This window comes from Silene latifolia, chromosome 2 (genome assembly GCF_048544455.1).
Source record: "Silene latifolia isolate original U9 population chromosome 2, ASM4854445v1, whole genome shotgun sequence".
NCBI lineage: Eukaryota > Viridiplantae > Streptophyta > Magnoliopsida > Caryophyllales > Caryophyllaceae > Silene > Silene latifolia.
The window spans coordinates 190,222,337-190,237,635 of NC_133527.1; the positions used below are offsets into that span (position 1 = coordinate 190,222,337).

Here is a 15,299-nt window from a genome sequence, read left to right on the forward strand (position 1 = left end):
GACTCGATAATAAATTGATAACATAGACATAGACTCATAGTCCCAAAGAAATGAAAACCGAACTAATGCTAGATTTAAACGAGCAGGTAATGAACTCACATTGATGCCATTTAAAAGAGTATGTACACTACTACAAAACTCGTTATGGACATCAGTCGATGGACATCGGATTATCTGGAAAACCGATGTACATAACATGCACATCGGTTGTTTGCAAAAAACTGATGTGCATATAATTATATGTACATCGGTTGCGTTAAAAAACACATGTCCATTATTTCTGATTTTAAAGGACATGTGATATTTAATAAAACCCATGTCTATATAAAAGTCATGGACATGGAACATTGCATTTAACCGATGTGCATCTAAAGTGAAAATTATAGGCGGCAAAAATATTTGCCTCACCGCCATCACTTATAATTTCGACTACATACATTCTTCCCCAAATGACCCCTCACTCTCACTCCCAAACCCTAACCCCCAAAACCCCGTACTCACTCTCCCTCCCTCCGGCTACCAACCCCGTCCTCAACCCCGTTCTTCCTCCTCGTCCACTACAAGAAATAACCGTTTTTGAGACCGCTATTTTGAATCTCAAAAAATATTCGTCGGACTCAAAATTGAGACCGACAAAATATCGGTCTCAAAAAACCATTAAGAGTCTCGAAATTAATCACTCGTCTTATATTCTTCTTATTACTCTGACCACCGTCACACACCCAAAACCTAACTCTTATATACGAGATACGATGCTAGCTTCTACAACGACCTTATCACCACCACCAGCCACCCGTCACCGACAACCACCGTGTTATTGTCGGCAGCCACCTCTTCACCGACGACCCATATCCATCTCGGCGGAATTCGTCAACCTTACACTTCGCAATCTTTATTCAGGTATGTTTTTTAATTTCAATTATCTTTAAATTCATCGCAATTCATATGTTTTTTAGAGGAATTGTTTTCATTTGTCACTGATTTTGGGGTTTCTATGATGTTTGCGTTTTGGGATTCAATTATTTTTATCATGTTAGGGTACAATTAAGAAATTGGGTTAGGGTTTGCAATTAAATTTGATTTTAATTTTGAGATAATTCATTTTCTATGAAGGGTATTCAGCTACCTCCCCATCAGGAGGAGAAAGATGATAAGATAATTGTTGTTTGTGCCAATGATCCTGAGTAGGAACATTACAAGGACAACAAGTAGCTACCTCCCCATCTTTTGACTGAGATTCGCCATTTTTTTGAAGACTGTATCCTTTCATTTTGCTTACCTTTTTGAAGTTTCTTAACTTGCATGTCATTAGTTTGAGCCATGAAATCCCTCTACCTTCTCTCTTTAGTAGTTCTTTTTCATGTCATTATATCGTCCTTGTTTAACTTTGAAGGTCACATGAAGTTTGCACTGACGGTTAATTGATTAATTTCTCATTAATATACGATAGTTTGATCGTTCAACGGTACTGCATCGTGTAGCTCTCTAATAAAAGCTCATACTTGATAGTCGATATAGCCCACATTTCTTCTCCTTGACAATTTTCTCAGATAAGAAAAATGAGAGCAGGGAAGTTGTCGTTGATGAGTTTCTGCTTGCATTTGCTGCAGATCAAGCAATCCAACACTCTATGTATGTACTGACTCTCATAACATGCAATGTCAATATATATAGTTTTAGACCATATGCAATCTAATAAGTGATGTCCTAAATGGCTTATAGTCTGCTGACAGGCAAGGCAAGTTGTCAAGAATTATCCCTAAAGCATTGGAAGGGGTCTTCTGATGTTACATTTGAAGAAAAGCATCAGTTGAATTGTGTATTGCACTAAAGAGTTAGTTGGCATTCAACTGGGCAAGTTAGTTACAAAACAAGGCTTTCATAAGTGAGAATAAAGCAAATGAGTACACATTTATAGCAGCAAAGAGTAGTTACACACTTTTGCAGGTTTCTTACTCATACAAAGATGCTTCAGATTTTTGTCTTACCTCCTGCTCGGGTTTGTATAGAGCCAAGTCTTGACTGTTTATGTGAGACTAATGTTGTCATGGTATATAATTGGTCTAATGAATTTGGTTATTAAGTATATTTGCAGCGTATTTTTCCTGAATGATATATAGCTCTTTACATGTGGAGAGTTGGAGACTATTCCTATTGTTGTGGTTATAAAGATACAACTAGCAAATATTTATTCATGTGAAGAAGGCATATAATGTCTTACACTTGATCTTTGAAGTCGTCACTGGCCATACGGATGTCCACAACGACTTGATTCCCCTTATAACAGATTCACCCCTGTGAGTGATATTCTTTTGAGGTTGAGCAAAGGTTGATTGTCTTTATATTATTGCAGATTTGTGACATGGTGGCTGTGGCTCGTATTATTAAAGCAACTCTTGTGATTCCAGAACTCGATAAAAGATCATTTTGGCAAGACTCAGAGGTATCTCAGTTTTTGCATTATTATTCCATATTTATATTATGCCTCATTGAGTAATTTGGCTTGAGACTGGGCATGACTTTATCCGTCTGATGAGGCTTTTTTTCATAATATATGGAAACAACCTTTTAGATGTTTCATTATGATTAGTTTTTCTGCGTCAATGAGATAACACCAAGCCTGATTGTTATGAGTAAAAAGATGATGATGCTTTGAGTAAAAAGAATGGATTATTTTCGGTTCATTTAACTAACCTCCCCTGTTGTTCAAAACCCTCTTTCAAGCTATATCAAGTGTCATTTAGGTTGTTTAAATTTTTTTGTTTCGTGGTTTAATTGCCGAGGTTTTGATGTGTTCCATGAAATTAGCGGTTTTGAGAATAGTATTCTTATCAGTCTTCTTTTTTCCCTTTTCAGAAAGCTCTTGTTACCATATATGCATCCATCCACATTCCTTTGTAAGTTTGTATGAACAAATATCTCCACAATAGTTGGCAACTAATAGCTTATCATAATATCTGTTTGTGAGTGGTTTGTCATATTGACATTGTGACCTTGTAAATTTGCAGTGTAATGCTAAAGCTTTGAGGATTCAGGCTTATCAGCGGAAACTCATGGGTGGGATAAGGAGTTGATCAGATGTATGTTGATTCGTCCTCTTTATTGCGTTTGTTAAACGCTGATTGGATGACGGGGTTGTCATTAATTGAACTATCGTCTATCAAAATAAATTTAACACGGTATAGTTAATGACATTTTTTGTATTTGGTTGGTTTAGTATGTTTTCTTTTCTGTTCATCTGGAGCTAATTTTTGGTGTGTATGTCACCTTTTCATTGGCCGCCGCATCGAATGTTGGTGCAGGTTCGTTGTACACTTGGTTTGCTTGCCTTATTAGTATCAGCACTAGGGTAGAATGTTGATACTGGTTCTTTAAGATTTTTTTTTAACATTGGTGTTTTAATTATAGTCTTCTAAATATTCCAACAATGTATCAATCCCACCAGTCGCTTAAGCCACTTCGCTTGTTGATGGCAGCAAATACTTAAAGGTACTTATTACGATATGGGAACGTAATTATTTATTTATTCTTTTTCATTTTCACCTATAATTATAAAATTTGTTGAATGCGCATGTCAATACTTCAGGCTGGTACCATATCAGAGCACCTTTTACAATGGCCCCTTCTACATGTGCCTTTCGTCATTGCAGATGCAACAACATTAATACAGGCAAGTGTTGTTTAAGTCTTTCCCCTTGGACTCTCATTAGTCTTTTTATTGAGTTTGCATTTTGATGTGACCATTGATTCACTAGTTTTTCTCATTTGGGTGCGATAAGCTAAAATAGATGGAAAATCATCGTCATCATCATTAATGTTAAAACTTAGCTAATTTTTGTCTAACTAACGATTTTGCAGTATAGATTAGGACATACGATGCTCCTCGACTTGTCTGCTCCTCACATTCAGGTGAGTGTATTGCTAGTAGTTGTGATACTTAAAATACAGTAATGTATGTGTCTCGTTAGTTATATAGGATCTTCTATGTTGATATTTTGTTTTCTCGTTAACTTTGTTGTGTTGAACCAGATTCTCTTGGTAATATGCGCAATGGGAGATGAGCAAATCTGAGGCTGCCAAGTAGTCTTGTCTCTTCGGCCTTGTTTTTTAAACAATTAGTCAGTTTACATATCAGTTTATATTTTTGTATAGGTTAGTCGTCTAAGTAAATTTGACACATTATGTAGATGAATTTTTTTTGTAATTGGCTTTGGATAACCGATTGATTGTATACAGATATTTTTTGTTGATTATGAAATCATTTTGCATTGTCATCATGTGTACGACTAATATGGGCAATATCGTAATATTTTTTTTTTTGTAAAAAATAATAATTATAGACATCGGATTTTTACAAAAAACTGATGTCCATTGATCAAATAGACATCGGTTTTCCTAAAAATCTGATGTCCATTGATCAAATAGACATCAGTTTTCCTAAAAATCCGATGTGCAAATTTTAATGGACATCGGTTTAAAATCCGATGTCCATTAATCCACAATGGACATGACCAAACTCTACATCGGTTGTGTATCCGATGTCCATATAGCGAAAAGTCCGATGTCCATCACAAGTTTTGTAGTAGTGGTAACAAACAATCAAATTAGATTAAAAATAAAAATTAATTAGGGTTTCGAGTATAGGGATAATGAATTAGGGTTTGAATTAGATTAAAACGAGATCATTAATTTAGGATTTTGAATTATACCAGCGGTGTGTTTGGGAGCAGTGGCAGCCATGGTCGAAGAGTTGAATGGAAGCAGCAATGATAGGGATGATAAGAGTGATAGGGATGATAAGAGTGCACGACATCAGGCAAAATCGATTAAACCCTAAATCATAAAATTGATGAAATAAAGTTTCGACTAACCTCGTGACAAAGAGTTGACAGTGGCGTACTGGCATGATGTTTGCGTTAGTGATGGTGAGTTCAGCGTGCATCGTGAAGAAGCGTAATGGTGTTATTGAGGGGTGGGTTGATAAGTGGCGAAGACAAAAGTCAAGTGTTTGGAAGAGTATGTCGGATTTTAGAGAAAAGTACGAGGTATTTCACGGTGATCAGTTAATTACAGAGTATTAGAGAATATCAAAGGGTTTTAGATTTATTTTTTGGAGTGGCTGTATAAGTCGGTTCTCGTTAAAACCGCCATAAAAACATATGATGGCGGTTTGTTTATTAAAAAGTATTGTCAAGTATTATGGCTTTAGCTCCGTTAATAACGACGATTGTTAATACAACCGCCACAATTGACTTATGGTGGCATTTCCTATATGAAACCGCCATAAATAACTACAACTATTACATCTGTTCTTAATTTAAACCGCCACAATAGACCTCCTACACCATGAAAAATGCGCTCCCGCCAAATTTTTGGGCTTTTTACGACGTTTCTATTAGAACCGCCACGATAAAGGTGTCACGATAGGGGTTTTTTTTTCTACTAGTGGTCGGAACTCAGAAGAGTACTCGAACTAATTCCACGATTAGCTAATAAATCTGCAGCTCTGTTCGATTCTCTATAGGTGTGCTGTAACTTGACGGTCTATTGGGTATCCCTGACTAATTCTTTTCAACGTCTCACTATAAACTTCAAATTGTTGCTGACGAGGTGATCTTCATTAATGACTTTAACAGAAGGGGAATTATCCATATGGATAATCAACTTCTTCATATGCAACGATCTTGCCCTTTCTAGTCCAACTAGTAGAGTGAGCAGCTCGGCCTTCATAGACGAACAAAAGCCACATGGAAGATAGAAAGCTGTAATGAAATTACCAGTTTCATCTCGAAATATCGCTCCGCCTCCAGCTGGGCTGAGTTTTGGAAACTCCGTCTGTATTTAATTAAGTCCAATTATGAGGTGAAGGAAGCCAACCGACGAAAATTTCAACATTCGGAGGTATCGGCTGTGGGATACAAATGTCAAATCTGTCAAAAGCTTTTTTTGTGTTCTCGAACTGCTGATAAAGAAAAGCACGCGACTCTGACGGATTTCACTATCACGCCCAAAGACAAAATTATTCCGCCACTTACATAACTACTACCAATTGACCGAAATAAATTAGCGGGTATGCAACATTAATTAGCTCCATTGACAGACTCAAAGTCTAAGGTATGAACTCAGACCAAGAATGATCCACAAGATTTTGCTCTTTGGGAAGATTTAACCCAGGTCTCCTAGGTCTCTGAGAATTTCACCTAAGTTTTAACCACTAGACTCCATCTTTACGGGCTTGAGAAAATATTCTTACTTTAATAGAATAAAAATTGTTAGTTACATGTCAAAACTTATTGATTACACATTGAGACTTATTAAATTTAAAATAAATGTTTGAAAGAGGCAAATTAGTGTATTGGGTATTTTGAGAGGTTTTCATTAAATTTAAGGGCAATAGTGATATTTTGGAAAAATAAGGGATAAAATGTAGAATTCTGAAAACACAAGGTTACCATGTAGAATAATCTATTTTCTTTTAAGGTTATGAATATATGAGATTGATTACACATTTAGGCTCCGTTTGACAAGACATTTCAGGTACCTGATATGGTTAATAACTTATTTGACTAAAATTTCAGGTACCTTTTTTTTGTAAGCGTTTGACAAATAGCTTATTTAACCAAATAAGCTACCTGAAATGAAATGCTACCTAGAGTAGCATTTGAGATTTCAGGTACCTGATTTGATTTGCTTTTCCGTTTTTACCCCTTAAATTTATACTATTAAATAATTATCATATATCCTTTTACGTCATTTCATCAAAATCAGTTATCTTTCAGTTAGTTTGCCAAACACTTTTTTATATAATCAGCTACCTTATCAGTTCCTAATTTTCAGCTGCCTTATCAGTTATCTTTTCAGATTTCACCTAATTTTACAGTTTTCAGCTACCTTTTTAGGTTTCAGCTTACTTTAAAATATATATATTTTTTTGTATTGAAATAGAATAATGTCAACTCTTCCCATCTTTTATTTGAAATAGGAAACATAAAAACTATGAAATTCTAAATTTGACAAAAATGATGGATATGATTTGATATCTTACTAATTATATATAAGAATGTTGCTATAATGATTTTAGTCCATAATAGATCAGAAATGTCCACTCAACCTCTCCAGTAGAGTGCATAAATTGTGTGCATAGAGGCCTTGTTTTATATGTGCAATTACTCCTAATACATTTTGAAAATCAAGCACAAAAAATAAACCACTTTCAAAAATTTAATCAGTCATTTTTTATTCGTCGACCAAAGATGAAGGGAGCCTCAATCAAAATCGCTTCGATTCTAATCATTTTGGTTATTGCATCATGTTAGCCTCTAGTTCTTAACCTATTTTATCTTGTTTTTTTTTTCCGTCTCATGATAAACTAATCTTGGTTGTAACGAAGTTTTTTTTTTCTAATAAAAATCTGTCGATTTTCTTACATATTACTCGTATTGTCTGAATTATGTTGTCGGGTTAAACCTTGACTATATTTCTAGATACCTAATTATTTTTGTGTGTTTTTTTATTTTATTGTTTTCAACTTTTCATGCATCATAGTTCATATGTATGTACAAAAAGTCGAAAATGAAATGTATTTGTAGGGAGGAGATGGTGCATGACATCATCGTAAGTCAAAAATGAAATGTATTTAAAATAAACTTATATTTGTTATTTTAATTTGTTTGCTATAATTCAACTTATCAATATGTCTCAATGTTACATCCAATTCGACCTGACTTGTCACCCGAAACCCTCTTAGGATAATCTCTAATATATATGAATGCGCAAGCAGGTGTGACAACGGGTACAGCACAGGTAGGAAATTGCAAAGTAGATAGCGATTGCAAAGAGTACTGTGGTGAAGGATGGACGATTACAAAATGTATTAAAGGCCTATGTCATTGTTCCCTCTCTCCACCTGCTCAGAAAGTTAATGGTAGACATCATTGTCGTTCTAATGCCGATTGCCCCGAGTTGTGCGGCCCTTGCATTGTGGACGAACAATATTGCAGCGGCTGTTGATCGATGTTCTAAAGAGTTAGACAAGGAAATCTACCATACAAATACATTTGTTTCTTAGTTATCAATAATGTATTGATTTCAATTCACATATAATTCAATAAAGTAAAATTATTACTTATGTTATCAAGAATGTTTTTCATTTTCCCTTTTACTATAGTATTTTTTTTGGCAAAGATAAAATTATAAACCTTATACAGATGACATTTAACTCATTTGTTTAAATGCAATTATTATAGCAATACCATAAACTAAAGCAACAAAGTAATTATATCGCATAACAAAATTGTGTTAATAGTAGAAAAAGCACTATATGGCACTATTTCCCCTGTTCCGGTCATTTGTTGTCCTTTTTCATATTGGAATGTCTTAATTATGTGTTGTACTTTCTATTTTAAGAATAAACTTGATTAACAATTTGATCATCCACCCTCAATTTGTTTCACTTGTCATTTGATAATTAGCTCATTTCTCTTTCCATGGTCTTTGTGCCAAAACTAAAAAACAACAATTGACTAGGACGGAGGGAGTACTTGATAAAATGAATGAGAAATTAAGACTTGATTTTGCGATCGATCGGTCATATTGCACAATGGTGGAGCGCGGGGGGAGGGGGGACACCTCCCCGGCGGACACGATTTTTGTAATTTTTAGTTAATATTTCCGAAATTTTTCGAATGTACCTTATAAAATTAATTATTCGCCCCCCTATAATTTATCGTCCCATTAAATATAAATTCGGGCTCCGCCACTAATACTACACCGTCTTAATATATAATTATAGAACACCTATAATACCAACATACAACCACAAGAATTGGCTTCGAAGTCTTTCGAATGATTTTGTCAATTAAGAGGAAAACTTTCAACGAACTAATTGAATCAGACGTGTTATTTTTTTTAAGGTTATACATGAGATTGGTCATTGGTTACACATTTAGACTTATTTCCTTTAATTTGTAGGATTTTGCATTAAAATAGAATCATGTCACCTTTTTACCATTTTTTATTTGAAATAGAAAACAAGTAAACTATAAAATTCGAAATTTGACGAAAAATGATATATATGATCCGATGTCTTAGTAAAATATATATGTGAACTTGGTATACTAATTTTAATCCAAAGTAGATCATATATTCCCACTCAACTTCTCTAGTAGAGTGTACAAATTACGTGTATATATAGGCTTAATTGTATGTGTGCAATTAATCATAAATTCATAATACCTTTTGAAAAATCAAGCACAAAATATTAAAAAGGAAATACGACGGAACAATATGACTTGCTTTATTATTCATCATACGAACGTATATATATAGGATACATAATCATAGCTAGGGCAACTAACCCTATGCCAATAATAGTAATACGACATACTACAACGGGCCTCGTTAACCCCCCTCAAGTTGGAGCATACGGATTATAGATGCCCAACTTGGAAGTTAACGAGACAAATTGTGACACCTAACGCCTTTGAAAATGCGGTAAGAAATGAAATGTCACAATATTTTTTTTATAGTAAGTACATCAGCAAGCTGAAAAGCAGTCGGAACATAGGATGGTGCTATAAGTCCATCAGTGATGGCATCACGTACAAAGTGACAGTCAACCTCAAGAAGCTTAGTACGCTCATGGAAGACAGGATTTTTGGCAATATGTAAAGCAGACTGGCTATCACAACGAACGGGTACAGCAGCGGAACGTGAAACTCCCAGATCGTGCAACAGATCAGTTAACCATTTTATCTCGCAAGTGACGACAGCTAATGAACGATACTCAGCTTCAGCAGACGAAAGTGAGACGGTGTGTTGGTTCTTTGTTTTCCGGGACACAACGGGTGATCCTAAGAACACCACCAAACCAGTGAGAGAACGTCGAGTAATAGGACACTTAACATAGTCAGAATCGCACCACCCCTCCAAGCTTAGGTCGGCATTTGAACGAAGCAGAATGCCTTGGTCTGGAGTACCTTTAAGATAACGAACGACACGAAGTGCAGCGTCCCAATGAACTTGTCTAGGGGCGTGCATATATTGAGACAGAACATGTACAACATAGGTGAGATCGGGCCGAGTAACTGATAAGTAAACCAACCTACCAGTCAAGCGGCGGTGTGCTTCCGCCTCAGCCATTAGAGGACTCGTAGAGATGGACAGCCGATTGTTCTGCTCAATCGGGGTAGAGGCCCGCTTGCTTCCGAGGTATCCAACTTCAGCTATAACATCAAGGGCACACTTGCGCTGACATAGAAAAATACCGTCTGAATTCCTTGCCACTTCTATACTCAAGAAATACTTTAGAACACCCAAATCTTTCATGTGAAAACACGAATGAAGATACTCTTTGAACTTGGAAACCGCAGACAAGTCATTACCCGAAACTATCAAGTCATCGACATAAATCAAGACATTCAATTGTACATTTTTGTCAACAAATGTAAATAATGAATAGTCACAGTAACTTTGTTTGAACCCATATTCTTTCAGTGCAACCTCTAACTTAGCAAACCAGCATCGAGGGGCTTGTTTAAGGCCATACAGAGACTTGCGTAAACGACACACCATACCTGGTTGGCGAGTGAAATCCAGTCGGTAAACGCATATGTACCTCTTCACTAAGATCCCCATGCAAGAAGGCATTGTGTACAGCCATTTGATGAAGGACCCAATTTTTAGCAGCTGCAACCGCTAGAAAAGTACGAACTGTACTCATTTTAACCACCGGAGCGAATGTTTCCTCATAGTCAACACCCTCTGTCTGATGGTTTCCAAATACAACGAGCCGAGCCTTCAGTCTTTCAATCGTAGAATCCGACTTGTACTTAATTTTGTACAACTACTTGCTACCAAGTGCTTTCTTTCTCGCAGGTAGCGGCTCTAAGGTCCAAGTACCATTCTCGATCAAAACATTCATTTCTGTTTCCATCGCCTTACGCCAACCTTCATCTTTGACAACTTCTTTAAACGAACGTGGTTCTTTATTCGAAGCTATAGCTGCCAAGTACGCGCGATGTTCCACAGAAAACTTGTTACATACAATATAATTAACTAAGGGATACGACATACCTGAGACAGATGATGGAACGGTGACCTGTAGAGCGTCGGATGGACTGTTTTGGAGAGTACTATCAAGAACATAATCACGGAGATTCTTGTTGGGAATCTTAGTACGATGTCCACGACCCAGCACCGTTTCACCACAACCATTGTTATTAACAACGGTCCCATCACTACCGGACACCTCACCTTCCCCAGCAGCTGTATTAGGAGCGATGTCTACACCGGTATGCACTACCGTACCAGGCTCCTCGGCTTGAACACGCGTGGTAGTGGGTTGACTATCCGGGACATCGTCACACTCCCAATCGACAACATACTCATTAGACGAAGTAGTAGAGGACGAATGAGGTGCGACATCATTTTTGAATGGAAATTGGTCTTCGTAGAATACCACATCGCGGGACACAAAGAACCCTTCTGTGTCGAGGTCATACAAATACCTACATTTCTTTCCCATGGGATACCCCATAAAAACACACTTACGACTACGACTGGCGAACTTGTCACCCTTGGCCCGTTGGTCATGAGCAAAACACAACGAACCATTCATTAATATTATTTTTTTTTTGAAGGAAAAGATCCATTCATTAATAAAACGTCAAATGGCACTTAGAAAAGAATGTATAATCGAAAACCATTCTAATAGAAACCAAAGGACAAATTTTTCTATAAAACTACGTATATCAAAACATAATATGACAATTCGGCTCGTACTTGTATCGCTCTCTTCATGTAGATTTTAAAGGATCATTCGTTTGATTCATTGATGGAGAAAATTTACCTTCTACGCGCACCATAGATCGCTGGCGAATAACGCATATCCATTGTAGAGTCGTATGATAAATCATCAACAAACCGTTCTTGTGATGACTACTCTTATCTACTATCTAGTATTCCAATAATAATACTAAACCTTAGAAAGACAAGGACTGAAAAAACTACAAAAATAAAGACGGAAAAACGGATCTCACTAAAAGGGAGATTTTTATTGATTAATTCATACTAATAATTGATAAATGAAACTGCTTAAGGGGCGTACTATCAGTTAATGGTCGATAAAAACCCTAAATTTAATTCATGAAAGCTAGGGTTTTTTTTAGAGGGAAGAAAGTTTTTCAATCAAGTAACACAAAATCTCATTTGTGACGGCACGTATCCGTCACTTTGGAGTGACGGATACCATTTTCTCTCACAAATGACCCAAATAGAGGAGAGAGGGAAGCACATGGAGGTGCCCCCACCTTGTCCCCCCTATTCGTTTTGTGAGTGGCATTACCCGTCACTTGCTCCGACCCGTCTTCAGCAAGACTAATTGATCAAGTAATACAAATTCTTTGTTTTTTCCCAAAAATTTTTAACTTTATCTTTTCCTTATTATTTGACATGTTTTAAATGATTATTTGCAGTTAGCACAAAATGTAGCCGACGAGTCACGAGCGACACATACTGACGTACTCCTCAATAATTACTCCTATTGCCTCACGCTTACGTAATTTTTTTTTTTCTTAGTATGCTCACGCTTACGTAATTTAAGAGTAAGTATGTGAAAAAAATTAGGGCTGAGAAAAAAACCAATTTTCCAATCCGATCCGGATGTTAAGTTTGGTTTGAATATCCGATTTGAAATCTTTGGTTTTGAATTTGATATGTTAATTATAGTTTTCTAGTATAATTTCGATAATTTTATTTGAAACAACAACTTAATTAATGTATCACTTACATATTTCTTTAGTATATATTATTTGGTTTCAAAAATACTAAAGAAATATGTAAGTGGTACTTAAATTTTATGTTGAGAACATTGGATTAAGAATACTAAAAAAAATCATCATATAAGACGATGAATATAATCGCGTTTCAAACTTAATTTTAAAGTAAACTCAAAAGTATCGATATCTGATGGATATCCGCATCCGATCCGATTATTTTGGATACACCAACATTGGATATCCGAAACATTTGGTTTGGATATCTAACTTCAGGATTTCTAATATGAATATCTAATCCGAACCAGCACTTTGGATCGGATATCCGATCAGTACTCTGACTAGAAGAAATACACCCGACAAAATACAGATAGGCCGATTCATAATAACACAACTAGATATTTATATATTCACGAATTTTTATTTAAGACGATATTATTTGTCTTAAACTAAAGAAAGGTCAAGTATAATTTATTTATGTATTCCTTAATTCAACATTTATTACCCCAATTCAATATAATACCTCTCACATATAATGGATAAATGGGGTGATAAATATTGACCGGAAGGAGTATATAAGACAAACATATTGATTTTTTCTATGCATTTTTATATATACAGGTCTATATACTTCACCCGATTTAAGCTTAAGGCAAATAATATCGTCTTAAAGAAAGACTTATTACTGTTATTATAATAATCTCTCTGTTCCGATCATTTTCTTATCTTTTTGTTTGAGATAGACCAAGTAAATAGATTTACACAAATTCTTGTTTCAGACGACCATTTTGGTCTGAAATAATAAGACCGGATTTTGTGACCATTTTATGGTCACATGTAAGCACAATGGTTTAGTGAGTGTTGCAGCTTATGGTAACTTGTTTTCCAGGAGTGGTCACATTTGGTTGTCAACCAGTAACAAAATCCCGTCTTATTATTTCAGACCAAAATAGTCCATCTGAATGAGGACCAACTGATCTATTTATCTATAAATAACGAGACATTTTCTGTGAAAAATGGCTGCTACTTCAACCCTCAACAAGTTGAAACCAACTTACTGGACTCAAGCAGAACCATTTTGTCCTTGTCAGGTATAATACTCTGTAATATTTATAATCATCTAGTGACGATTATAATCGTGATTAAATACTAATGCAAGTGCAGGTGATTGGTTTATATGCAGGAGACCGCTGATGACGCATCCGTCCCGGTCTAGCATGTCTTCACTATCCTCTTTAGCCTTTAGATAATTCCTACGCGACGGTTGTTGATGCATGCTCCTTATTATCGTCATCTTCGTTCTTTTATTTTATCGTCTTTTAAGTTTCAGTTTGTTCGTTTTTATGCTTTTATTTTAAGTCGTACTATGTTGTCTATGTACCTGCATCATCAGCAACCTCTTCAATAAAATCTAAAGGCACTTCTATTAGTATATGTCTTCTCTTATTACATTCAACACGACTAACTCAATTTACATTTTTTTAGTTGCATTACAATAGAGGGGAGGAGGGATTTGAACCTGGGACCTATTGTACATGCAATGTAACAGGTTTTTTTTTCTAATAATTCAAGTTTGTCAATTTCTTTTTTTATTAATTAACACTGAAGAGTTCTTGAATTGTAGTACTACATACTCGATCTTATTCTTGCTTGTACAAGATTGTATGGTTTGTTCGAAACAAAACTGTTCTCAAACCTGCAAAATAATACACACGCACTTTATCAAGAGGTTAGACTAAAAACAATGAACAAATGACAATAATTGTCACAATTTATGTACATTTAAACACAGTCTCGTAGATATATATATTCGCCATATTAAGTTATCGTATAGACGTATAGTCAATTAGTCGTACACCTTATTCAACGAGATTGTTTTTTTTTTTTTTTTTTTTTTTTTCATTTTCCCATTTACTATATTAGAAGGTGGTCAAACATTATTTACCTAATCAATGAAGGTTGCAAGGTTTGCTTAAGATCGACCAGTAGTTCAAGAGGTAATTCAGTCGGACTCAATGGCGAGAAATATTGATTCACCCTCTCATCAGTTGGTCTTCACGGAAACAACGAGCCCTCTCCCTCTCATCTACTGAAGCGGAGTTTCGAGCTGTGTCAGCTACCACATCCGAACTTCTCTGGTTAATCTCCCTGTTACACGAGCTCGACATTCGTGTCTCTCAGCCTCCAGTTATATATTGCGACAATTTATCTGCCACTCACTACTCCGCAAATCCAGTTTTCCACTCACGGATGAAGCATTTAGCACTCTCGTTTCATTTTGTCAAAGAACAAGTTCGTCTTGGTAATGTTCGTGTGCAACATATTAATGGCAGTGATCAATTGGCTGATACACTAACCAAGCCTCTGCATAAACCTCGCTTCCTCGAATTGTCATCCAAGATTGGCCTTCGGCTTCGCCCGTCCATCTTGAGCGGGAGTATTGAAGATATTACTAAGTCATAGTTTGCTTGTATATAGGATACTTGTTGTACGTTTCTTGCTCCTATTCCTTTGTATGCTGTTGCT

The 15,299-nt window shown here is 35.9% G+C and overlaps 1 protein-coding gene and 3 long non-coding RNA genes across 4 annotated transcripts; 2 read left to right on the forward strand and 2 right to left on the reverse strand.

Annotated features, from left to right (window-relative positions):
* Positions 1 to 701: 701 nt before the first annotated feature.
* LOC141631934 (uncharacterized) lies at positions 702 to 3,261 on the forward strand. Its single transcript, XR_012537731.1, has 7 exons — positions 702 to 900; positions 1,094 to 1,258; positions 1,551 to 1,632; positions 1,723 to 1,947; positions 2,354 to 2,443; positions 2,857 to 2,897; positions 3,009 to 3,261. It is a non-coding gene; the product is annotated as an uncharacterized LOC141631934 (long non-coding RNA).
* A 328-nt stretch (positions 3,262 to 3,589) lies between these two features.
* On the forward strand, positions 3,590 to 4,281 carry LOC141631939 (uncharacterized). Its single transcript, XR_012537732.1, has 3 exons — positions 3,590 to 3,670; positions 3,859 to 3,909; positions 4,030 to 4,281. It is a non-coding gene; the product is annotated as an uncharacterized LOC141631939 (long non-coding RNA).
* Positions 4,282 to 10,843: 6,562 nt separating this feature from the next.
* Positions 10,844 to 11,617, reverse strand: LOC141641817 (uncharacterized). Its single transcript, XM_074450464.1, has one exon. It carries the CDS (start codon positions 11,615 to 11,617, stop codon positions 10,844 to 10,846), a length of 774 nt encoding a protein of 257 aa, XP_074306565.1.
* A 2,751-nt stretch (positions 11,618 to 14,368) lies between these two features.
* Positions 14,369 to 14,805, reverse strand: LOC141631943 (uncharacterized). Its single transcript, XR_012537733.1, has 2 exons — positions 14,719 to 14,805; positions 14,369 to 14,469 (listed from the first exon to the last, which is right to left on the reverse strand). It is a non-coding gene; the product is annotated as an uncharacterized LOC141631943 (long non-coding RNA).
* Between the last annotated feature and the right edge of the window lie 494 nt (positions 14,806 to 15,299).

Excerpts from the sequence above, each read along its gene's own strand:
- LOC141641817 (XM_074450464.1), bottom strand. The coding sequence starts at position 11,617 with ATGAATGGTTCGTTGTGTTTTGCTCATGACCAACGGGCCAAGGGTGAC.